This window comes from Rhamphochromis longiceps, linkage group LG3 (assembly GCF_057381845.1).
Source record: "Rhamphochromis longiceps isolate RC_006_pf linkage group LG3, R_longiceps_female_GT1.1, whole genome shotgun sequence".
NCBI classification, from domain to species: Eukaryota; Metazoa; Chordata; class Actinopteri; order Cichliformes; family Cichlidae; genus Rhamphochromis; species Rhamphochromis longiceps.
Window position 1 is genome coordinate 30,447,451 of NC_140559.1, and position 26,083 is coordinate 30,473,533.

At 43.6% G+C, this 26,083-nt stretch overlaps 1 protein-coding gene and 1 long non-coding RNA gene across 2 annotated transcripts; one reads left to right on the top strand and one right to left on the bottom strand.

Moving 5' to 3' along the window:
- Nucleotides 1-3,513: 3,513 nt before the first annotated feature.
- LOC146674043 (uncharacterized) lies at nucleotides 3,514-8,559 on the bottom strand. Its single transcript, XR_014910615.1, has 3 exons — nucleotides 8,386-8,559; nucleotides 3,732-3,881; nucleotides 3,514-3,567 (listed from the first exon to the last, which is right to left on the bottom strand). It is a non-coding gene; the product is annotated as an uncharacterized LOC146674043 (long non-coding RNA).
- A 2,378-nt stretch (nucleotides 8,560-10,937) lies between these two features.
- LOC146674044 (uncharacterized) lies at nucleotides 10,938-12,440 on the top strand. Its single transcript, XM_085401036.1, has 2 exons — nucleotides 10,938-11,284; nucleotides 12,170-12,440. Exons 1-2 carry the CDS (start codon nucleotides 10,938-10,940, stop codon nucleotides 12,438-12,440), a joined length of 618 nt encoding a protein of 205 aa, XP_085257162.1.
- The last annotated feature ends 13,643 nt before the right edge of the window (nucleotides 12,441-26,083 follow it).

Below are 26,083 nucleotides of genomic sequence, written 5' to 3' on the forward strand. Positions count from 1 at the left end.
CACCCTCACGGTCGCGAGGATTTCAAACAGGTTTGAAATCCTCACGACCAAGCTATTGAAGCAGAGTGAAGCTGACCCCCCACCCACTTGAAACGTAAAGGCAAATAGGCGGAGCGGTTAGTGCTACGTTTGTGCAGATTTGTGCAGGTAAAATTAGCGTTTATGCTGCTACGGTTTTTGAGATATTAAACATTATTTTATAGGTCATTCAAAGGTCACCATCCCCCCAGACTGCTCCAAAACAAACCAAAATGGTCTACTTTTTTAGTGCTACGTTTGTGCTGATTTGTGCAGGTAAAATTAGCATTTGTGCTGCTATGATTTGAGATATCCTGTTATGGTTTACTGCTGAAAAATGTCTTTTTCAAATGACCTTTCACTTTGTGTGTTCACTTGTTCAATAAAGTTCTGTTAAAAAAACCCTCTTGTTGTATTTAATCAGCTAAATTTGTAATGAGTGTATTTTTTTTTTAACTTCAATTTCTTTACTTCAATCACTTTTTGTTCATGAAACCACGATGCAAATGCTTGAGGTTTTTTTTTTAGAGTGGATTAAAAAAACTTTATTGAAAACTACATTTGAACATTTTACACTCCCATGAACACTTTTTGAGAAACGAACAAGCTCGCAGTCTTTTGCATCAAATACACATTTTCTGGCAGAAAAAACTATTTTTTGGCATTACTGTGTCTGAAGGATTCTTAGAACAGCGTTCATCTGATTTCTGAACAAGGTAAGCTTACATTTAAAATACTGAGGTTTTAGTTACTGAGTTAATACATGATATAGCTAACTGTCTGGATCAAAAGGATTTTTTTTCAATGTTAAACATTTTCAAAAATGTCCAAGAAAAAAGTTTCTAAAGCACTTTAAAACATGTAGCACACTGGACTAAAGTGCTGTACAGTACATGGGTTAAATACTCAGACTCAATTTAATAAACTCACAAATTCAATAGCTCCATCTTAAAAACAATAATTCCACAAAATATGAAAGTGTAGATTGGTGGAGAACTTGGGGGAGGGGTTGCTCCTGGTTGTATATATAGTTCAGAAATCACATTTTGCTCCATCATAATCAGTGTGTTATTTTTTTTAGATGCCTTGAAAGCCATCTGTAGACAAGGTTTCCATTTTTGCAGTTCTTTGCGATTCAAAAGAGGCCATAGTCCAAAATGGCAAAATAGCCACTCCAACTGCATCAGTCTGGAAAGAGCTGAGTCAGCAGCTAGAAAACAAGATGTCAGCAAAGGCCCTGTACACTTTTGTGAAGCTAAATAGACACAACATCTGGTCAGCTTTGGAAATCAGTGATCAGGAAAGTAATAGTGAAGGAGAGTTAGATTCACATTGCATTTCTCCTGGACAAGAAAACTGTCAAGCTTTTGAACTAGACGTCCCTTTTGAGGACTGGGTTAAATTTATTCCTGAAAAGGTTGAATACAATGACAAGTTTTCTCCTACCCAAAAAAGGGAATACACAATTTTGAAACCTGGCACTTGGACTCATATCATCAACGATCTTATATGGAAGAAGATCAAAAATACATGTACACTTGTGTTCCGTAGAGCAAAGGTCCATCCAATTGTCAACAATAATTATCTGGACATCAGAGGCGACTGTAAGGAGTGTCATGGCCAGTTAGAAATGTCATGTGACAGACAGCCAGCAATTAATAGTCCAATGGTGCTCCAGTGTTTCATGAGAAATACAGATTTCTCCCTGCACACTGGCCACTCCAAGCAGTTCATGTCTGGAAACCTGCGTGAACAGATCGCTAAAGAGCTGTGTGAGGGCAGAATGGAACTGGCTGTATGGAGGTCAGCGAGGGCAGCAGATCTGATGGATGTTGGAGATCCTGAGCCAAGCCACCTTCCAAATTTGGCCGCTCTGCGAAAAACCAAACAAGAGAGAAAAGACTTGGAATTAGGAGATAAGGACCCCATTGCATCTCTGCAATTGTTAAAATATAGTGTTCCTCACAGTGGTAGCATCCGAGATATTGGACTGGACAAGTTTTTCTGTCACTACTGGAGTCAAACACAGATGCATGTTTATAAGACATTGTCAAAAAAATCTCCCCCAACTGTGTGTTTTGATGCAACCGGTTCAGTTGTGAAAAAACTGCTGAGACCAAATGGCAAATCTGGCCATATCTTCCTTTATCAAGGTATTCTGAAAGAAAACAATTGCCCCAGTGTCCCAGTGGTGCAAATGCTGTCAGAGAAACATGATGTTAATGCCATCACAAACTAGTTGACAGAATGGATTCGTGCAGGTGCACCTGTGCCAAAGGAAGCTGTGAGTGACTTTTCTCTGGCAATTCTGGGAGCTCTGGTCAAGGCTTTCACTCCTCATCCTGATCTGAAGTCCTACCTTAATGAATGCTTTCATGTCCTTCTTGGAACCCAGTCTGCCAAACTGCCCCCTTGTTATATCAGGGTTGATGTTGCGCACTGCATCAAGATGATATGCCAGTGGAACTGCCTGAAGAAGAAAACACATCGTGTTAAAGATTTCTTTGTCAGGTCATTAGCAAAACTTCTTCAGTCTCAATGTTTGGACCATGCAAAACAGCTCCTACATGCTATCACTGTTGTGGCCCTCAGTGAGGCAGAAGGTGATGACAGTTCTGGAGCCCCTCTTCCTTCAGAAAGGTGCAAGAAATACTTGAAAGCCCAAATTGCTCAAGACTCCATCATCATTCCAGATGAACAGACGGAGGAAAGTGAGAGAGTGGATTCAGTGGATGAGATCCAGACTGACCTACGACAGTGGGTAACAGAAATATGTGAGGAGAGCAGGTCACTTGCTGCAGCAAACGGGGATAGAGATAATATTCACTTTCTCCCTGAGATCATTCCTCATATAATAAGACTGGCAAGTTACTTGCCACTCTGGACAGGAATAATGGTCCCTCTCTTCCAAAGCACCAGCATCACAGCAAGTTCAGCCACTGTTGAAGCTGAGTTCAAAAACATAAAACATGGCCTTTTCAAACATGACAACTTGCCTCTTCGAGTCGATCGCTTCATTGCTCGTCATCTTTCATTCATATGCGGATTTGTTCTGCAAAAGAAAAGGTCAAAGATGAGCCAACAGTGGGATCACTGAAAGTCACAGATGCCAATTCTGGATCCATGACGACTCACAATGCAGAAGACAAAATAAAAATGGATGCTCACCCATTTGTGGGATCTGATGCTGCCACAAACATTCTTCCGGCTGATGGGGATGCAGTTGAGAACTGGAGGGGCCTAGCTGTTCCACCCAAAAAAAGGAAGAGGACTTCCTACCTCTCTTCATGTACCGAATGGCTCCATGCAGATGAAACTTTTGGGGCCAAAAGTGGGATTATTAAAAAATGGAAACCTCCATCAGCCTATTAGATTAGGGGAATCGACAATCTCTGTGCTCAATACCTGTGCATTTGATGCATTTTTTCAGTGCTTATGTTGTGCCTTCTGTGACAGCTCCACATTTCAAAATGCTGTTCTGAAGGACAGTGAAAACCCAGTCCTGCAGCTGGTGAAAGCCATTGCCACAGATGGTGTGACCCAACAAACCTACAGAAGGAGAGCAGAGCTGCTTAGTGTAATGTTTGAAGCTGTCTCGTTGAGGTCTGCTGCGATCCAAATCGATGCGCAGTGCAATATCTGTAATTGCTAAGACAATGAGGAACATCTCAAGTGTTTATTTTACCAAACACTGCTCCTCACAGCACTGCTACCTCAGCAAAGGGATGACAAGGGAAGTGCCATTTGTTTCTCCTGCCATCTCTGTCCTCAAAGAGTCTGGTATGGCTCATCTTGGCACGGCTGTGGAAGCAGGACTTGGCCTACCTGAGTCTACCTGCCTCAGGCCACTCTCCAATCCATCTCTGTGTCCATCAGAATTCAAAACAGAAGACAGCACCACAGGAAATGAGCTCTGTGCAGGGACAGTTACTCACAGCTACAACATTGGAGATATCGTGTGGATTGATACTGACGGGATAAGTTGAGGGACGCTTCAGGGTGTTTTGTGGGAGAAGTAAGGTTGAGACGGTTGTCAGCGCATGTTGAACCGAGGAGATTACGCGGACTATCCGTGTCTAGTGTTGGTGTCCTTGAGTGAATTAGAACCAGGATGCTGTAAAGTGTATAAGGGACGCGCAGCGCCGTTAATGGGTTTAAAAATAAATGAAAAACACTAATCAGAGGAACTATGGGAGAGAGGTAAGTATATGGAGGTGAGCGCGTTGCGCATAAGAGTTGCTGGTTTCATATATTAACACTTTGAGTGCGAACAATTTTGATTGAGTGTCAACGTTTGAGAACGCGAGGACAGCGTCTAAAGTGCTGGGTTAAACTTTGTGTGTCACCGAGCAGGGGAAGAGGAGCCAGTGATTGCGAAAACAGCGAGACGGATTCTGAAACCGAAAGCTAAGCGTGTCTGGGTGACCTAGACCTAGAAGGCGGAGTCGACCAACGTCATTTGAAGAGGTAAGTTTGTGTTTCAGAGAATGGCTGACAGCTCGGGTGCGACATCTAGTGGGAAAAGGGGATATAAACCTCTGAAGGATCAGCTTGAACAGCTTAAGAAAGCTATTCATTTGGCTTCCCCTGGAGCATTAAAATCAGCAGAGAAGGAGTGCCAAGCGATGGAGGTTGAGGTAAGCAAACTCATTACATCCCAACAGAAAGGGCTGGGTGACAAAATAGCTCTGAGCTTGGTGTTAAAAACTGAAGGAGAGAGATGTGAACAGAGATTGAAACAAGTAGAAGAGGAGTCCGAGGGACGTTCAGGGAACAGGAAAGTCAGAGGAGAAATTAAGGACCTAAAAGAAACTCATGCCAAGTGCTGTAAGTGGCTGTTCCTGTGGAGGGCAGCCTCTTCCTGGATGATGGAGGAGGAGGATGACACAGGAAAATCAGGAGACATGGTGAGTATAATGGAGTCTTTGAAACACCTGAAGGAGGAAAATAAAAAGCTAGAGGACCAAGTGAAGGATTTGACTCCGAAGGTAGAAGAGGCTAACAGATATTACACACCGAAACTATATCCTTGGGCTGCATTGACGTCTAGTGCCCCACCACCACCGTATGTCATGCCTGTAATGACCCTTGGAGGGGGACAAGTTCGTGGTCCAGACGGACAGACTGGAGTTGTCCTTGGCGGAGTACTAGACGTTGAATATACTACTACTCCCCAAACTATCCCCGAAGAAGGGACAAGGGCAGTGGAATGCCAGTCCCAAAATATGGGAGGGAGAATGATAGCCTCAGCTGCAGATGAAGGCTCGACCTCGCCTCCCAGTTTGTTGGATAGTGGAAACATGATACGGGCCGAAGTGTCTACAGTGGAACAGCCAAGGCAGGACCATTTTTGCCGAAAAAGGATAATTATACGTGTTTTAAGTTCTCCACAGATAAAGTAATATATAACGTGGGAGAAATCGACCCAAGTTGGTGCGCTGTTACCCAGACGGGAAGAACCACAAACAATATAAGTGATCCCAACACGTTTATTGGGACTTGGGCTAGAAGTGGACTTTATTACTACTGTGGGCACAAGACTCTTTTGGCTCGTGTTCCTCTGGGAAGTGTGGGGACGTGCGCGATGGTGAGACTAGGAGCACCTCTTATGCTAATTGGAAATCAGGTAAAAACCATTCCACAGCACAACACACGCACATTGGCAGCTAGACGGAAGAGACATATCCTGTCCAAGAGCGGGACTGAGGGAACACACGCTTATGACCCTAGGCTGAACTCGCCAACCTGGATTGACTCAATAGGGGTCCCCAGGGGAGTTCCAAGTGAATATAAACTTGTAGACCAAATAGCTGCCGGTTTTGAGAATCTTCCAATAATTTCTGCTCTCTTTCCAGTGACCCCGAACAAGAATGTAGACAGAATCAATTACGTTCACTATAATTTGCTGAGGCTCTCTAACCTTACCAGAGACGGGCTGGAAGGATTAGCGGAGCAGATGGGTCCGACCTCGTTAGTGGGGATCCAGAATAGAATGGCCCTTGATATGTTGTTGGCGGAAAAAGGGGGCGTTTGTGCTATGTTCGGGGACCAGTGTTGTACTTTTATCCCGAATAACACTGCTCCAGATGGGTCGGTGACGCGAGCTTTGGAGGGGCTAAAGAGTCTCTCTAGAACCATGCATGACCATTCAGGAATTGACAACCCGCTGGAGAGCTGGATGACCTCAGTGTTCGGACAGTGGAAGGGGTTTGCTCTGTCAGTTATGTTTTCTCTATCTGTATTGGTGGGTATTTTGGTGACTTGTGGTTGTTGTCTCATTCCTTGTGCCCGAAGGTTGGTAGAGAAGGTGATTGTAAAGGCAGTGGACCCTGGGGCGGTGGCCCCTATATCCATGATGCCAATGATGGATATGGAAGTAGTTGAGTGGGCTGAGGAGTGAACAACAACATATGTATCGACCTCTGGTTTGCCAGAGGTCGAAAGGGGGATTGTGGGGATGAACAAAAGTATTTTACCAGCATAATATAATCTGCAGTATGATCATTGCTTTCAAAGTCAAAGTCAAAGTCAACTTTATTTGTCAATTCTGCCACATGTACAGGACATACAGAGAATAGAAATTTCGTTACTCTCAAACCCTAGATGAAATAGCAATGAACATTTAAATATAAGAGAGTGATTAAAAAATGCAAATAAAATAATTAAAAAGTAAAAATTTAAATAAATACAATACAAATGAACAAGAAAGCTATACAATATACAATATACAGTATTCAGGTAAGGGTAAATGACATTGAGTGTAAACCAGGCAGAGTAGTGCAAATAGGCAAATAGTGCAAATGGAGATTTAGTAATGTACGGTAAGAGATAGTATAACAACAAAGTCTTATGAGATAGTGGCAGTCCAATGCTCCACAAAGTGACTGGTAACTGGTGCAGGCCAGTGAGTGAGTCAGAGTGTGTGTGTGTGTGTGTGTGTGTGTGTGTGTGTGTGTGTGTGTGTGTGTGTGTGTGTGTGTGTGTGTGTGTGTGACAGAGTTCAGTGAGACCATGGAGGAGAAGAGGGGTGAGGGGGCAGAATCGGGAGGGAGTTAAGCTTCCTGACAGCCTGATGGATGAAGCTGTCCTTCAGTCTGCTGGTCCTGGCCTGGAGACTCCGCAGTCTCCTCCCTGACGGCAGCAGCTTGAAGAAGCTTTGCATTGGGTGCGTGGGATCAGCCGCTATGCAAAGGGCTTTTTTAGTGAGACGGGTGCTGTAAATGTCCTGGAGGGAGGGGAGAGAGACACCAATGATCCTCTCTGCAGCTCTCACTATGCGTTGGAGGGTTCTATGACAGGACGCATTGCAGGCTCCAAACCACACAGTGATGCAGCTCGACAGGATGCTCTCGATGGTGCCTCTGTAGAAAGTGTACATGATGGGGGCTGGTGCTCCTGCTCTTCTTAGTTTGCGGAGAAAGACATTAACAATGTAACAGATAGCTTTAAGATGGCCTTAAGATGTTTATGCATACGGTTATCATATTAACTTTGTATTTCAGATGCAGTTATAACTATTTTATACACATTGCATATCTGTGCTTATTTTGAGTTGATGTTTGGTTCATTAAGGGTCTTAAGCTTCACTGGCGTGATTGTCCAGGTGATACATGCTGAGGGAAATTAGAACATAGAAGGAATTGCAATACAGGCTTACAAAACACTTATATCAGGTCATTTTCATATTAAGCTTTTAGTAAGAGGTTCTTGATTAAAACATTTATTTAGTAGATGACATATGCATAGTTTCAGTTAGGTTAGTGCACATAAGGATGAGCCTCTGTTCTGGTGAAAGGTCAGAAGTGCAACAGGTGAATTGAGAGAGAGCATTTAAGGACGAGACACAGACAGTTAGTAGGTGAGAGGTGACATAGAGGCTGAAGTGAGGTCGTGACATATACACACACACACACATTAGTTAGACTTATTTATAGGAAAGAGGTTAGTCATGTCTGGTTGTAACTGCGAAAGTGTCTCTGTAAACGAGGAACCGTTCCTTGTTGTCTCGGCAAAAATGGGAACAATTCACTTCAAGACAAAAACTGAAAGGTTGACCGGAAGTACCGGCTATGAAAATAGAAGATGATGTTCTTTCGAACTATGTTAAAAGTCATTGTGGTTTTGAGCTGATCTATGTATAAAATGTATCTGTGACGTATGAAGGGGCGTCATTAATCAAACCCTGATGCTATAAAATAATTGTTTGTGCTTTGATTAAGTTGAAGATTAATTCTTGTCTGCGTACAGATTATTCTTCCCACGCGTGTATTCATTAAAATCATCGTTTGACTTCACCCGGCCGGATCAGTGTGGTTATTCTTCGATCACCTCTTGTACCCTTCCTCAATATTGAACCCTTAACATGACCTTGCAAACCAAACAGAATTTCCACTGAATGAATTTCCCTCCAACCTGGTTCTCCAAGGAAAGTCGTTCACTTTGAGGGCATTAATTGCTTTCCATGGAAAGATGACCACTGATGGTTTGGGGCATTACACTGCATACTGCAGGAGAGCTCCATGTGTGTGGGAGTGCTATGATGACCTGGGAAATGGAGTGACAGTGTACTATAAATACAGTGTACCCCTTTTCCTACAATTCCCCTGTGGGAGAGGTGGGTGTCATTTCTTTCCAACACCTTGAAACACACATAATTCATATTTAGCCACCCTGATGTTTATGATTGCGATATTAGTTCAGTTATTGTCATTATTAAGCCTGTTTTTGTAAGATGTTATAAGTGTGTAGTATGTGTGTATCATAAATGTGTTTTAGGCGCCATAAATGCTAGCATGAATATATACTCTGTTAGAGATTTTCTACATTATACAATATAACCAAATCTCTATAATACAATATAATCAAGTGTGCCTTATATTTTGTGTGTTCATATATTTTCACATAACCAAGCTAAGTGTTAAAGAGAACATAATGCATTCCTTTCCTCAGTGTGTGATGTCAGATAAGCACGATATACTTCTGCATTGTTATTTTCAGTGTATGTGTGCAAGGTCAGATAAGCTGAGATAATGCCTGACCTCTCCCTTTTCAGTTAAAAGAGGAAGTACTATGTAACTTACTTTCACTATAAATAAAGCAAGCAAGCCTGCACTCGGTGTGTGTGTCTTCTCAGAGGCATTCACCCGTGCGCACGTTTCTAATACTCTCTGAGTCGGTCTACAGTGTCTCATTTCTCTTACTTGTGTTTGCACAAATGTCAACCCCTGACATACTCCTTGCTAGCTTGGGAGCTGTGGTGGGTTGAGCTAACCCTCTTCCCCACTGTTTGTATTTGGTCTAGGAGCTGGAGTGGGCAAATTATTTACTTGGATGTCTTTCTTTCTTTTACCTTTTTTATCAGGTATGTCGGATTTCATGTTGTTGTTTTTGTTTTATCTTATGTCAAATATGTTACGTGTAAATGCATATTTTATGTTTAATGTAAAAATAAATGCCGCCCTTTTCCTACAATTCCCCTGTGGGAGAGGAGCTGGAGTGGGCAAATTATTTACTTGGAGGTCTTTCTTTCTTTTACCTTTTTTATCAGACACAACGCAGAATCACACCGGTTACACCTGCATCGTGACCTACCAACTTCTAACCCCTGCGAGTCAATCGTGCAGTTTGAAAATCGCACAGTGTCTGCCCAGCTTTAGGTGTACTGTCGTCCGAGACTTGCACCGCAGTGTCGGCGTTTGTTTCCCTGTTGGCCATGCTTCTTGTTGTGGTCATCTGTTGTCTTCCGGTATTTTCTCCACAAGCGATCTTTCCTCGACCAATGAGATGAGCGGTAATCTGAATTGTCATACTCGAATTGTCATAAGTGTGCTGTCAGCTCATTGGTCACAAAGCAGGAGAGGGGCTGGGAATTATGTTTTCAAACAAAGCGTGAATTCCATTAACATTTATAGACTACTTTTGATTCTCACTGTATTACGGGACAAAGTGCGTCCCTTATTAGCTCAATACGGGACGTGTACTTTTGTTTCGAAATACAGGACGATTCCGTATTTTAAGGGACGGTTGGCAACCCTAGTTACAAGGCTCAGCCCCTGCCGGCATTTGGAAAATCGGACCATTCCGCCATCTTCCTCATGCCTGCCTACAAACAAAGGCTAAAGCAGCAACCACCAATCAGGAGGGAGGTCGCTCGCTGGACGGACCAATCAGTGGCCGCGCTGCAGGACGCACTGGATGACGCAGACTGGGACATGTTTCGGCGCAGCTCTGATGACATCAACATGTTTACGGAAGCGGTTGTGGGATTTATCGGGAAACTAGCGGACGACACAGCAGAAAGAACTATCATCCGAACGTTTCCCAACCAGAAGCCGTGGGTGGATAAAAACATCCGCGACGCTCTGACATCACGCACCGCTGCCTACAATGAAGGGCTTGTCTCCGGTAATATGGACCTATACAAGGCTGCGTCCTACAACGTGCGCAGCGCGGTCCGAAAGGCAAAGCGGAGCTACGGGGAAAAACTAGAGTCACAGCTACGACAGTGCGACTCTAGGAGCCTGTGGAAAGGACTGCGGACTATAACAGACTATAAACGACCAGCTTCTTCAATGATGAATGCCGATGCTTCACTGGCTGATGAGCTGAACACGTTTTATGCTCGCTTCGACGCCGCAGCAATTAAAACAACAAACGGCTGCACACGCTCGGAGTGCACCAGTGAAGAAAATGCATTCGTCATCACAGAGCATGCCGTGAGGAACACCTTCAGGAGGGTGAACACCAGGAAGGCAGCAGGACCAGATGCAATCCCTGGCCGCGTCCGGTGTGTTCACACCGAACGCGATGGACGCGAATAAAACGCCCCAAACGCCCCTAATTTGACGCGTGTACATTCGCGTCTCAACGCGTGTCCAAGAAAAATCCATCGCGCATATTTTGACGCGCGTGAACCGGAAATGTGGGAGGAATGTGGGAGGGAGTTGTGCCAGATGGCAGCTATCGAGCTAGCGCTTGAAGAGAGAGTCTCCCTTCTCTATGTACTGTGGAGAGCAGAGCAGCAGCGTAAAAGACGTCCTCGCCGTACCTGGGTCCATCAGGTCCTCCAGAGGCATGAGCAGTTTGGTGAGTTTCACCACTTGCTCCAGGAGCTGCGCCTGGATGACGGCCGATTCCAGCGCTATCACCGTCATTCACTCGGCCAGTTTGAGGACCTGCTTTCCCTCGTCGGTCCCAGCATCGCCCGCCTAGACACCAACTACAGGCGCTCAATCCCACCTGCAGAGCGCCTGTCCGTCTGCCTGAGGTTAGTAAAACTATTTAATACGGTAGTCCTTTATTGATATCTGTGCTAATATGCTAATCCATCCAGTTATACACTGCTAACATGGATGTGCTATGCTAACAGTGAATGCTGTCGGTGTTTACTGAAAGCAAACTGTGGTACAGAGACGACTCTTTATAATATTTCTAGTGATACTCAGAAGGTCTCATCAAGCCCCGATTTAATTCGATTTATGCTGTTATCAGTGTTTGAATGATAGCATGGCTGTGGTGTCACATCAATGTATGCGCTCGGTGTTTGCTGATATCAAACTGTAGCATTAGCACCACTGAGTTAACCTTGTAGTGATACTCACTCCTTTTTATTTAGACCTGGTTTAATTCTGGGATAGTTGAATATTTGTATATAATCCCTGCAGCTGTCAGACTCTATAGCAGGGGTCACAGCCTTTATTAAAACAGAGTTAGATAAAACTGAACAGTTTGGTTCATCTCTAGTTACATGGTTCTATCTTGATAAGCTGTCTTATCACAGATTAATTTTTCAAAAATATTAATGATTTAAGCAAGGAAAGGGCTACATGTCAACATACAACTCTTTATTTCTATTAATGTCTCACTTCATTCCTACCTGATTGACATGTTTAGGAATTATGAGTGATTGGCTCACTGTAGTTGTGAAAGTTGCTACCAATCAAATTATGATATGTTAAAGTTAAAACAAAACACAACTGTTTTAGATATTATCTAATATACATTTTGTAATTATCCTTATAATTACAAAATGTTTTATGTAAGATTTAAGTTTTGTGATTTATATCTGACATCACAAAAGTATTTTGGAATTTGAATAATGTATTTTGTAACTGCAGCACACATAATACTGATTTTGAACAATTTTGTCCAGGTTCCTTGTCACCGGGGACTCCTTCAGGACCATCGCGTTCAGTTTCAGAGTCGGTGTGTCCACGGTGAGCCAGATCACCCCCCAGGCAGCGACGTCCATCTGGGACTGTCTAGTGGACGACTTCATGGCTGTGCCTTCACCTGGAGACTGGCGGTCCATCACAGAGGGATTCCAGGAGCGCTGGAACTTTCCTCTGTGCTGTGCAGCTCTGGATGGGAAGCACATCCAGACAAAATGGCCTGGCCTGTATTTTTATATAGCGCTTTTCTAGTCCCTAAGGACCCCAAAGCGCTTTACATATCCAGTCATCCACCCATTCACGCACACATTCACACACTGGTGATGGCAAGCTACATTGTAGCCACAGCCACCCTGGGGCGCACTGACAGAGGCGAGGCTGCCGGACACTGGCGCCACCGGGCCCTCTGACCACCACCAGTAGGCAACGGGTGAAGTGTCTTGCCCAAGGACACAACGACCGAGACTGTCCAAGCCGGGGCTCGAACCGGCAACCTTCCGATTACAAGGCGAACGCCCAACTCTTGAGCCACGATCGCACCCCATATATCATATAGGAGACACACACATTGATATACACTAAATATTCATTTCATTTCTTTTTTGTGGTGCCCAAATTTATGCACCTGCTTGATTTTGTTTAAACAATTATTGCACACTTTCTGTAAATCCAGTAAACTTCTTTTCACTTCTCAAATATCACTGTGTGTGTCTCCTGTATGATATTTAACTGACATTTTTTATTGTAACAACCAACGATTTATACAGGAAAATAATGTCTATTAACAAGGTTGCCCAAACTTCTGCATCCCACTGTATCAGTATATTTTGTCATTAGTATAATATGAAATAAATTCTACATGTGTCAAGTTGTGTGCCAACATTTGCTGTGTAGTAGAACTGAGACATTAGTCATTATAAACATTTATTTGAAATAATATTAAAAGTCTCAAACAGAAAAACATTAAACATAAATATATAAAATATAAGAATTTACAGAGAGACAGGAATAAAAAGGACCAGCTGCTCTCCAGAGCAGGAACAAGGCTGAGGAGGAAATGCTCCATTGGAGACTGGTGTGGCCTCTTCAGGGACTCCAGGATGGCCAGCTCCACCGCCGATGGACCGTCCTGGGACCCGTCCCTCATCTGCCTCGGAGCCGTCCTCCTCTGTGGGCCTGTAAAACAGCACAAAACACAAAGAAATGAGAAGGCTGCTACTAGATTTTAATTTCAACATTGAAAAAAAACAAAACAATAACAGGATATAATCAGATTGGTTGTAGATATTTAGTAAAGGTGATCACAAGGGAATCCCACCGACTAAAAAGGTATCAGTGCTTGCTGTACATATCTGTGGGTGCAGCAGCAGGAGCTCAGGGACTGGGGATGCTCTGCTGCAGAATCAGTTCGTTCTATCAATACAGTATTAAATGTTAACAGGTTGGATATAATAATCGTAGAGTAGACAGTGGTCCCTCATTTATTGCAGGGGTTCTCAGAATAACTAGCCCCTGGTCACAGTTCTCACAATTGATTCTCAAAGTGCAAACCTTTGTAGATTGCAAAACGTAAAAGTATTATTATGCCGCGGTTTGTCTTCATCTGCCCGCCACTTTCGTGCGCCTTTTTCCCTCACGGTGCAGGTGTCTATTTCCGAATGAGGCTCATAGTTATGGGTGTTTTTGTGCTGTTTTTTCTATTGGACGCGATGGTTATCAAAACCAAACGTGATAAATTTGGCAAGCGCAGGAGATTTGTCAATCAGGCTGCAGAATGCAATGCTGTACTGTGCAATAAAAAATCAGCGAAAAAGCAAAGCAGTGACGGATGAACAGCGGGACCACTGTGTGCTGTTTATTAATAAACAATAAAATATATTCCTAAATGACAACATGCATAAAAGCAGAACGGTATTTGTACGTCAGTGGGAAAATAGCGGTGGCTTGCTAGCTTTTGTGCTGCTTCCCCGGGTCAGTGAAAACTTTCAAAAGAGAAATGAATGAACTTACCAGGTTGCCCGATCTCTTCACATATCTTCCTCCAAGATCGGTCCTTTTTATTCCTGTCTCGGTACTGAAAGCAGCTGGTGTTGTACAGCTCCGAGTTGTTTGCTACCGCATTGATTAGCCTTCCCCTCCATTGAAGTATGAAAGGCTTTGGCTGGATCTGCCAGTTTGACACCGCGGTAAAGTGAGCCGTCATTTGTGAGCCGCGGTCAAGCCAGCCGCCTCCTATCCGCCGCATAAATTTCCTTGCGCTTTTACACCAGTCTTTACGGTAGCGCCTTTTCGCTTTATATCCTGATTGAAAGCCTAGACTCGCGCACACACGCACGCGCGTGAACAGTCACACGCACGCGCGCACACAAATTACAATGGAACAGCTCAATACAGCCATCGTGACAGTCTGGTTGCATATTCAAAAATTCATTAAAAATCATTCTTAAAAGTTGATGCCAAGCTTTCAACACAATCCTCTTCTCGGACACCTACTTTACCTCTGGGCCAGTTTTTACCCAGATTTACTGTAATATTACTCAGAAATCACAGTAAACTCATATTCAGTGCAATACAGTCAATGCACTACAATTATGTTTATTTCAAAAATTCATTAAAAGTCATCCTGAATAGTTGAGGTCCAACTTTCAACACATCCCCCCTCTGGGACACCTACTGTACCTGTGTGCCAATTTTCATCCAGATTTACTGTAGAATTCCTCAGAAATTAAAGGGTACTTGTATTCAATGCAATACAGTCAATACAATAGAATTATGTCAATTTTCAGAAATTCATTAAAAATCATCCTGAGTAGTTGATGTACAACTTTCAACACATCCCCCCTCTGGGACACCTACTGTACCTGTGTGCCAAGTTTCATCCAGATTTACTGTAGAATTCCTCAGAAATTAATGGAAACATTTATTCAATCTAATACAGCCAATGCACTACAATTGTGTCAATTTTCAAAAATTCATTAAAAATCATCCTGAGTAGTTGATGTACAACTTTCAACACATCCCTCCTCTGGGACACCTACTGTACCTGTGTGCAAATTTTCATCCAGATTTACTGTAGAATTCCTCAGAAATTAAAGGAAACTTATATTCAATTCAATACAGTCAATACAATAGAATTATGTCAATTTTCAGAAATTCATTAAAAATCATCCTGAGTAGTTGATGTACAACTTTCAACACATCCCTCCTCTGGGACACCTACTGTACCTGTGTGCGAATTTTCATCCAGATTTACTGTAGAATTCTTCAGAAATTAATGGAAACTTATATTCAATTCAATACAGTCAATACAATAGAATTATGTCAATTTTCAAAAATTCATTAAAAATCATCCTGAGTAGTTGATGTACAACTTTCAACACATCCCCCCTCTGGGACACCTACTGTACCTGTGTGCCAGGTTTCAGCCAGATTTACTGTAGAATTCCTCAGAAATTAAAGGGTACTTTATTCAATTCAATACAGTCAATACAATAGAATTATGTCAATTTTCAAAAATTCATTAAAAATCATCCTGAGTAGTTGATGTACAACTTTCAACACATCCCCCCTCTGGGACACCTACTGTACCTGTGTGCCAAGTTTCATCCAGATTTACTGTAGAATTCCTCAGAAATTAAAGGGTACTTGTATCCAATGCAGTCGGCCAATACAGTAGAATTATGTCAATTTTCAAAAATTCATTAAAAATCATCCTGAGTAGTTGATGTCCAACTTTCAACACATCCCCCCTCTGGGACACCTACTGTACCTGTGTGCCAGGTTTCAGCCAGATTTACTGTAGAATTCCTCAGAAATTAAAGGGTACTTGTATCCAATGCAGTCGGCCAATACAGTAGAATTATGTCAATTTTCAGAAATTCATTAAAAATCATCCTGAGTAGTTGATGTACAACTTTCAACACATCCCCCCTCTGGGACACCTACTGTACCTGTGTGCCAAGTTTCATCCAGATTTACTGTAGAACTCCTCAGAAATTAATGGAAACATTTATTCAATTCAATACAGTCAATACACTACAATTATGGAAATTTCAAAAATTCATTAAAAATCACCCATAATAGTTGAGGTCCAACTTTCAACACTTTCTTACTCTGGGCGTCCTACCGTACCTCTGGGCCAAGTTACATCTCAATTCACTGTAATCTTTATCAAAAATTGAAAGAACAATTATATGTCAATGCTGGATGTGTGTCCTTTCAAAGTGACACTAAATAACAGAACTCAGGCACATCAGGGAATAATCCAAAAGGCGGATTTATTAAACAAAAACAACATACAAAATATCTCTAACCCATACTACATAACCTAAAAAGAAACAAAGGGACACTTAGAAGCACAAGGAAACAATACTGAAAGGGCAAGAGACACAGTCCAAACACAATCCACAACTAAAATGCCAAAAGAACAAGTCATCCCACATAGCAGACGGGTCTTGCCTGGATCTGGTGTCAAGCCGGCACTGCTGGCTGACTTCTGGCATGGTAAGATGGCACTGTTTATGTGATGGCATGCCACATTTGGCCTGATTGGGTGAATGTGACATGTTGTATAGAGCACTTTGAGTAATATGGGTGAGTAAAAAAGTGCTGTATAAGAATCAGTCCATTCACTGTCTGAACAGAGTTTCGTCATGTTACTTTTGCACTATTATGTTCCAGCACATGTTGTTATTACATGGCTTACATGGCTAAGGTACACATTAGGCTGACATCTGGGGCCAGAGCTGAAACTGTTCTGGGCCAGCACAGGGCCAGCAGTGTGTCTGCAACTGGCCTTGTGCTGGCTCATGTGTGGGCCACCTCTGGTAAACCAGATCTGGGCCACCATAGGGCCGTCATTCTTTGCGGTACGCAGGCCATGTGTAAGCACATTGTGTGGGACAGATCCAGGCCATACCAATTTTGCTATGTGGGAGGAATTATGTAAAAATAGAAACATCATAAAAATGAAAATGAACATAAAGTAAAATGTACTGAAAAGAACATCAGTATGGCCATCATTATTTGCTTGGAAAGTCTAAAGTTCCATGGCTTTGAACAGCCAGAGAACGCAATGCCCAGCTTAGAGCGACTAAAAGTAACTTCTTTTAACATTCTGTCATTCTGCTTCTATATCAAAAATCCACTAAAAATAGTCATTTGAAAAAAAATATTCACCACTTTTCATCAGTTTGGGTTCCTCTGTTTATAGCAATTTTTAGAAAAGAACCCAATACCTTTGTCACTATACAGTTGTACAGTGAGAGACAGAGCATCTCCTACTCATTGCAAACATGCTGGGAGGGTGGCTCTATCCGCCTTAGTGCAGCTGCACCACCATACTGTGATGCAGTAAGTTAGTAGGCTCTCAATGGGCGAGTGGTGGAAGGGTGAGCTGTAGTCCACAAAGAGCATTGTGGCGTAGCTCTGCCGCTGTTCTAGGTGACTCAGCACCGAGTGGAGGGTGATGGCATCTTCTGTGAATCTGTTTGCACGGTATGCAAACTGGTGGGGGTCGAATTCTGGGGGGAGGTAATCCTTGGTGTGCTGAAGGACTAGTTTCATGATTACCGGTGTGAGGGCCACAGGGCAATAATAGTTCAGGCTGGTGATGGGAGACTTCTTTGGTACTGGGATGATTGTGGCTGATTTTAGACAGGATGGGATGGCTGCTTCATCCAGTGAGAGGTTGAAGATTCTGGTGGAGATGAGGGTGAGCTGGTGGGCACATGGTCTTAGCACTTTACCACGTATTCCGTCTGGACGCCTTCCTGGGGTTCACTGCTAGGAACACTCATCTGACATCGTGCTCCGTTACAGTGAATGGAGCGGTGCAGGAACCAGGTGAGGATGAGGATGGGAGCAGGGCTGAGGCAGATGAATGCTGCTGTTGTGGTGTTTCAAAGCGGGCAAAGAAGCTGTTTATGTCCTCTGCTAGCTGCACACTCAGGTTTTCTGTTTTCACAGTTCTGCCTCTGTGGTTTATGATGTCTATTATTCCATGCCATGTGTTGTTGCTGGACAGGTGGGACCCCTTTTCAGGTCAGCTCGAGCAGACCTGTACAGAGCTCTGTCAACAGACCTACAGGGAGTGCAGAATTATTAGGCAAGTTGTATTTTTGAGGAATAATTTTATTATTGAACAACAACCATGTTCTCAATGAACCCAAAAGACTCATTAATATCAAAGCTGAATGTTTTTGGAAGTAGTTTTTTTTTTTTTTTTGTTTTAGTTATTTTAGGGGGATATCTGTGTGTGCAGGTGACTATTACTGTGCATAATTATTAGGCAACTTCACAAAAAACAAATATATACCCATTTCAATTATTTATTTTTACCAGTGAAACCAATATAACATCTCCACATTCACAAATATACATCTCAGAATCAGAATCAGAATCGTGTTTATTGGCCAAGTACAGTGGGGCAAAAAAGTATTTAGTCAGCCACCGATTGTGCAAGTTCCCCCACCTAAAATGATGACAGAGGTCAGTAATTTGCACCAGAGGTACACTTCAACTGTGAGAGACAGAATGTGAAAAAAAAATCCATGAATCCACATGGTAGGATTTGTAAAGAATTTATTCGTAAATCAGGGTGGAAAATAAGTATTTGGTCAATAACAAAAATACAACTCAATACTTTGTAACATAACCTTTGTTGGCAATAACAGAGGTCAAACGTTTACTATAGGTCTTTACCAGGTTTGCACACACAGTAGCTGGTATTTTGGCCCATTCCTCCATGCAGATCTTCTCGAGAGCAGTGATGTTTTGGGGCTGTCGCCGAGCAACACGGACTTTCAACTCCCGCCACAGATTTTCTATGGGGTTGAGGTCTGGAGACTGGCTAGGCCACTCCAGGACTTTCAAATGCTTCTTACGGAGCCACGCCTTTGTTGCCTGGGCGGTGTGTTTTGGATCATTGTCATGTTGGAAGACCCAGCCTCGTTTCATCTTCAAAGTTCTCACTGATGGAAGGAGGTTTTGGCTCAAAATCTCACGATACATGGCCCCATTCATTCTGTCCTTAACACGGATCAGTCGTCCTGTCCCCTTGGCAGAAAAACAGCCCCATAGCATGATGTTTCCACCCCCATGCTTCACAGTAGGTATGGTGTTCTTGGGATGCAACTCAGTATTCTTCTTCCTCCAAACACGACGAGTTGAGTTTATACCAAAAAGTTCTACTTTGGTTTCATCTGACCACATGACATTCTCCCAATCCTCTGCTGTATCATCCATGTGCTCTCTGGCAAACTTCAGACGGGCCTGGACATGCACTGGCTTCAGCAGCGGAACACGTCTGGCACTGCGGGATTTGATTCCCTGCCGTTGTAGTGTGTTACTGATGGTGACCTTTGTTACTTTGGTCCCAGCTCTCTGCAGGTCATTCACCAGGTCCCCCCGTGTGGTTCTGGGATCTTTGCTCACCGTTCTCATGATCATTTTGACCCCACGGGATGAGATCTTGCGTGGAGCCCCAGATCGAGGGAGATTATCAGTGGTCTTGTATGTCTTCCATTTTCTGATGATTGCTCCCACAGTTGATTTTTTTCACACCAAGCTGCTTGCCTATTGTAGATTCACTCTTCCCAGTCTGGTGCAGGTCTACAATACTTTTCCTGGTGTCCTTCGAAAGCTCTTTGGTCTTGGCCATGGCGGAGTTTGGAGTCTGACTGTTTGAGGCTGTGGACAGGTGTCTTTTATACAGATGATGAGTTCAAACAGGTGCCATTCATACAGGTAACGAGTGGGGGACAGAAAAGCTTCTTACAGAAGACGTTACAGGTCTGTGAGAGCCAGAGATTTTCCTTGTTTGAGGTGACCAAATACTTATTTTCCACCCTAATTTACAAATAAATTCTTTACAAATCCTACCATGTGGATTCATGGATTTTTTTTTCACATTCTGTCTCTCACAGTTGAAGTGTACCTCTGGTGCAAATTACTGACCTCTGTCATCATTTTAAGTGGGGGAACTTGCACAATCGGTGGCTGACTAAATACTTTTTTGCCCCACTGTATATGTGCAGACACATACAGGGAATTTGGTTCCGGTAGATGGTGGCTCTCAAGCACAGCAATGTAAATCTCACACACACACACACACACACACACACACACACACACACACACACACACACACACACACACACACACACACACAAGTGTCTATATATACACATTACACATACATACACAAAGCTGTGTAAACCAACTATAAATAACGAATCTAACCTTATATACATAAAATACAGAAATGAATGAGGTGGAATGAATACTACAAAATGTACATAAGGTGCAGCTGCAGTCTGGCAGTGGGAGCAGTGTGACAGGTCAACTGTTAAGAAGGGAGATGGCGAGGGGAAAGAGACTGTTCCTGTGTCGGGTGGTCCTGGTCTGCAGGCTTCTGTACCGTCTGCCAGAGGGCAGCAGATCAAAAAGTCTGTGTGCAGGGTGTGAGGGGTCTGCGATGATTTTCCCTGCCCGTTTCCTGGTTCTTGAGAGGTACAGATCCTGGATGGAGGGCAGGGGGGGCGCTGATGATCCTTTCTGCTGCCCGTACAGTCCGCTGCAGTCTGCTCCTGTCCTGTTTAGTGGCTGCTCCATACCAGACTGTGATGGAGGAGCACAGGACAGACTCAATGACCGCAGTGTAGAACTGGATCAGCAGCTCCTGTGGAAGACTGTACTTCCCCAGTTGTCTCAGGAAGTACATCCTCTGCTGGGTCTTTTTGAGGATGGAGTTGATGTTGGTCTCCCACTTCAGGTCCTCGGAGATGGTTGTACCCAGGAACTTGAAGATCTTCACAGTCGACACAGGGCTGTCTGATATGGTGAGGGGGAGCAGAGTTGAGGGATGTCTCCTGAAGTCCACTGTCATCTCTACAGTCTTAAGAGTGTTCAGCTCCAGATTGTGCTGACTGCACCAGAGTACCAGCCGCTCAACTTCCTGCCGGTATGCAGACTCATCACCATCTTGAATGAGGCCAATGACAGTGGTGTCATCTGCAAACTTTAGGAGTTTGACAGCCGAGTTCTTGGAGGTGCAGTCGTTAGTGTAGAGGGAGAACAGTAGTGGTGAGAGGACACATCCTTGAGGGCACCAATACTGAGGGACCGGGTTTCAGAGGTGATCTCCCCCAGCCTCACTTGTTGCTTTCTGTCTGTCAGGAAGCTGGTGATCCACTGACAGGTAGCTGGTGACACGCTGAGCTGGGAGAGTTTGGAGGAAAGAAGTTCAGGCACAATGGTGTTAAAAGCTGAACTAAAGTCCACAAACAGGACCCTGGCATAAGTTCCCGGGCAGTCAAGGTGTTGCAGGATGTAATGCAGCCCCATGTTCACTGCATCATCCACTGACCTGTTTGCCCGGTAGGCAAACTGCAGAGGGTCCAGCTGGTGGCCTGTAATGTCTTTCAGATGGGCTAACACCAGTCGTTCGAAGGATTTCATGACCACAGACGTCAAGGCGACAGGTCTGTAGTCATCCAGTCCTGTGATGGTGGGTTTCTTGGGAACAGGGATGATGGTGGAGCGTTTGAAGCAGGAGGGAACTTCACACAGCTCCAGGGATCTGTTGAAGATGCGAGTAAAGATGGGAGCCAGCTGTTCAGCACAGGTTTTGAGGCAGGAGGGTGAGACGCCATCTGGTCCGGGGGCTTTCCTGGGCTTCTGTTTCTGGAATAGTCGGCTCACATCCTGAGTGTGTATTCTTAGTTTCAGGGAGGAGGAAAGGGGGGTGAGAGGTGTGGTGGAGGTCGTTGAGTCTGGGTTGGAGAGGGTGGTGGTGGTTGTTGAGTCTGGATTGGGGAGGGTGGGGGTGGTCGTTGAGTCTTGATTGGGGAGGGGCAGGGTGAAGGGGGGAGAGGTGGAAGGTGTGTTGGGGGTCAATGTCTGAAGCAATGTCCCTGGGGAGGGGAGGGTGGGGCGTGGGAGTCTGTCCGTCTCAAACCTGCAATAGAAAGTGTTTAACTCGTTGGCCAGGTCTTTGTTTGCTTCAATAGTGGGTGGGTGGCGTCTGTAGCTGGTGATTTCCTGCAGGCCCCTCCACACTGACGCAGGGTCGTTGGCTGAGAGCCGTTCTTCCAGCTTCTGGGAGTAGATCCTTTTAGCTGCTTTGATCTCCTTGGTCAGTGTGTTCCTGGCTTGCTTGTACAGGACCCTGTCACCACTTCTGTAAGCGTCCTCCTTGGCCTTGCGAAGATGTTGGAGTTTAGGAGTGAACCATGGTTTATTGTTGTTGTATGTGCAAAAGGTCTTTGTTGGCACACACACGTCTTCACAGAAACTGATGTATGATGTCACAGTGTCCGTGAGCTCATCTAGGTTCTCAGATGCAGCTTCAAAAACAGTCCAATCAGTGGAGTCAAAACAGTCCTGCAGTTCCTGCTTTGCTGCGTTAGTCCACTTCTTCACAGTTTTGACTACAGGCTTGGCACGTTTGAGTTTTTGCCTATAAACTGGAATAAGATGGACCATGCAGTGATCAGAATGTCCCAAAGCTGCCCGGGGCACAGAGCGATAGGCATCTTTTAGAGTGGTGTAGCAGTGATCCAGTATGATGTTGTCCCTGGTGGGGCAGTCTATATGCTGTCTGTATTTAGGGAATTCGTAGTTTAGGTTTGCTCTGTTAAAATCCCCAAGAATAATTGTAAAGGAATCCGGGAATTTCCTCTCCAGGGTAGTAATCTGGTCAGCCAGCTCGCACAGTGCGTTGTTCGCGTTGGCCTGTGGAGGGATGTAAACTCCGACCAGCATGAAGGAAGAAAACTCCCGCGGTGAATAAAAAGGTTTACAGTTGATGAGAAAACTTTCCAAGTGTGGGCTGCAGTGTTTCTGTAACACTGTGACATCAGTACACCAACCTTCATTAATGTAGAAGCAGACTCCACCACCCTTTGGTTTCCCTGAGAGCTCTGTTTCGCGGTCCGCCCGGTGAAGTTGGAAGCCCGGCAGATTTAAGACAGCGTCTGGGACTCGCTCACTGAGCCAGGTTTCAGTGAAGCAGAGGGCAGCAGAGCGTGCAAAGTCCTTGTTAGTCCGGTTTAAGAGCAGTAATTCGTCGACTTTGTTTGGAAGAGAGCGGAGATTCGCGAGGTGAATGGAGGGGAGTGCCGTGCGGAATCCTCGCCGACATTCAAAAACAAAACAACAACAAATCAGCGACCAATATAGCCACCTTTCTTTGCAAGGACACTCAAAAGCCTGCCATCCATGGATTCTGTCAGTGTTTTGATCTGTTCACCATCAACATTGCGTGCAGCAGCAACCACAGCCTCCCAGACACTGTTTAGAGAGGTGTACTGTTTTCCCTCCTTGTAAATCTCACATTTGATGATGGACCACAGGTTCTCAATGGGGTTCAGATCAGGTGAACAAGGTGGCCATGTCATTAGTTTTTCTTCTTTTATACCCTTTCTTGCCAGCCACGCTGTGGAGTACTTGGACGCGTGTGATGGAGCATTGTCCTGCATGAAAATCATGTTTTTCTTGAAGGATGCAGACTTCTTCCTGTACCACTGCTTGAAGAAGGTGTCTTCCAGAAACTGGCAGTAGGACTGGGAGTTGAGCTTGACTCCATCCTCAACCCGAAAAGGCCCCACAAGCTCATCTTTAATGATACCAGCCCAAACCAGTACTCCACCTCCACCTTGCTGGCGTCTGAGTCAGACTGGAGCTATCTGCCCTTTACCAATCCAGCCACGGGCCCATCCATCTGGCCCATCAAGACTCACTCTCATTTCATCAGTCCATAAAACCTTAGAAAAATCAGTCTTGAGATATTTCTTGGCCCAGTCTTGACGTTTCAGCTTGTGTGTCTTGTTCAGTGGTGGTCGTCTTTCAGCCTTTCTTGCACTGAACATAAGTTCCCTGCAATTTCTGAAGAATATTACAGTAAATCGGGCTGAAACTTGGCCCAGACGTACAGCAGGTGTCCCAGAGGGGGGATGTGTTGAAAGTTGTACATCAACTACTCAGGATGATTTTTAATGAATTTTTGAAAATTGACATAATTGTAGTGTATTGGCCGACTGCATTGAATACAAGTACCCTTTAATTTCTGAGGAATTCTACAGTAAATCTGGATGAAACTTGGCACACAGGTACAGTAGGTGTCCCAGAGGGGGGATGTGTTGAAAGTTGTACATCAACTACTCAGGATGATTTTTAATGAATTTTTGAAAATTGACATAATTGTAGTGTATTGGCCGACTGCATTGAATACAAGTACCCTTTAATTTCTGAGGAATTCTACAGTAAATCTGGATGAAACTTGGCACACAGGTACAGTAGGTGTCCCAGAGGGGGGATGTGTTGAAAGTTGTACATCAACTACTCAGGATGATTTTTAATGAATTTTTGAAAATTGACATAATTAAATTGTATTGACTGTATTGAATTTAATAAAGTACCCTTTAATTTCTGAGGAATTCTACAGTAAATCTGGATGAAACTTGGCACACAGGTACAGTAGGTGTCCCAGAGGGGGGATGTGTTGAAAGTTGGACATCAACTACTCAGGATGATTTTTAATGAATTTTTGAAAATTGACATAATTGTAGTGTATTGGCCGACTGCATTGAATACAAGTACCCTTTAATTTCTGAGGAATTCTACAGTAAATCTGGATGAAACTTGGCACACAGGTACAGCAGGTGTCCCAGAGGGGGGATGTGTTGAAAGTTGGACATCAACTACCCAGGATGATTTTTAATGAATTTTTGAAAATTGACATAATTCTACTGTATTGGCCGACTGCATTGGATACAAGTACCCTTTAATTTCTGAGGAATTCTACAGTAAATCTGGCTGAAACCTGGCACACAGGTACAGTAGGTGTCCCAGAGGGGGGATGTGTTGAAAGTTGTACATCAACTACTCAGGATGATTTTTAATGAATTTTTGAAAATTGACATAATTGTAGTGTATTGGCCGACTGCATTGAATACAAGTACCCTTTAATTTCTGAGGAATTCTACAGTAAATCTGGATGAAACTTGGCACACAGGTACAGTAGGTGTCCCAGAGGGGGGATGTGTTGAAAGTTGTACATCAACTACTCAGGATGATTTTTAATGAATTTTTGAAAATTGACATAATTAAATTGTATTGACTGTATTGAATTTAATAAAGTACCCTTTAATTTCTGAGGAATTCTACAGTAAATCTGGATGAAACCTGGCACACAGGTACAGTAGGTGTCCCAGAGGGGGGATGTGTTGAAAGTTGGACATCAACTACTCAGGATGATTTTTAATGAATTTTTGAAAATTGACATAATTGTAGTGTATTGGCCGACTGCATTGAATACAAGTACCCTTTAATTTCTGAGGAATTCTACAGTAAATCTGGATGAAACTTGGCACACAGGTACAGTAGGTGTCCCAGAGGGGGGATGTGTTGAAAGTTGGACATCAACTACTCAGGATGATTTTTCATGAATTTTTGAAAATTGACATAATTAAATTGTATTGGCTGACTGCATTGGATACAAGTACCCTTTAATTTCTGATGAATTCTACAGTAAATCTGGCTGAAACCTGGCACACAGGTACAGTAGGTGTCCCAGAGGGGGGATGTGTTGAAAGTTGTACATCAACTACTCAGGATGATTTTTAATGAATTTTTGAAAATTGACATAATTCTATTGTATTGACTGTATTGAATTGAATAAAGTACCCTTTAATTTCTGAGGAATTCTACAGTAAATCTGGATGAAACTTGGCACACAGGTACAGTAGGTGTCCCAGAGGGGGGATGTGTTGAAAGTTGGACATCAACTACTCAGGATGATTTTTAATGAATTTTTGAAAATTGAAATAATTGTAGTGTATTGGCCGACTGCATTGAATACAAGTACCCTTTAATTTCTGAGGAATTCTACAGTA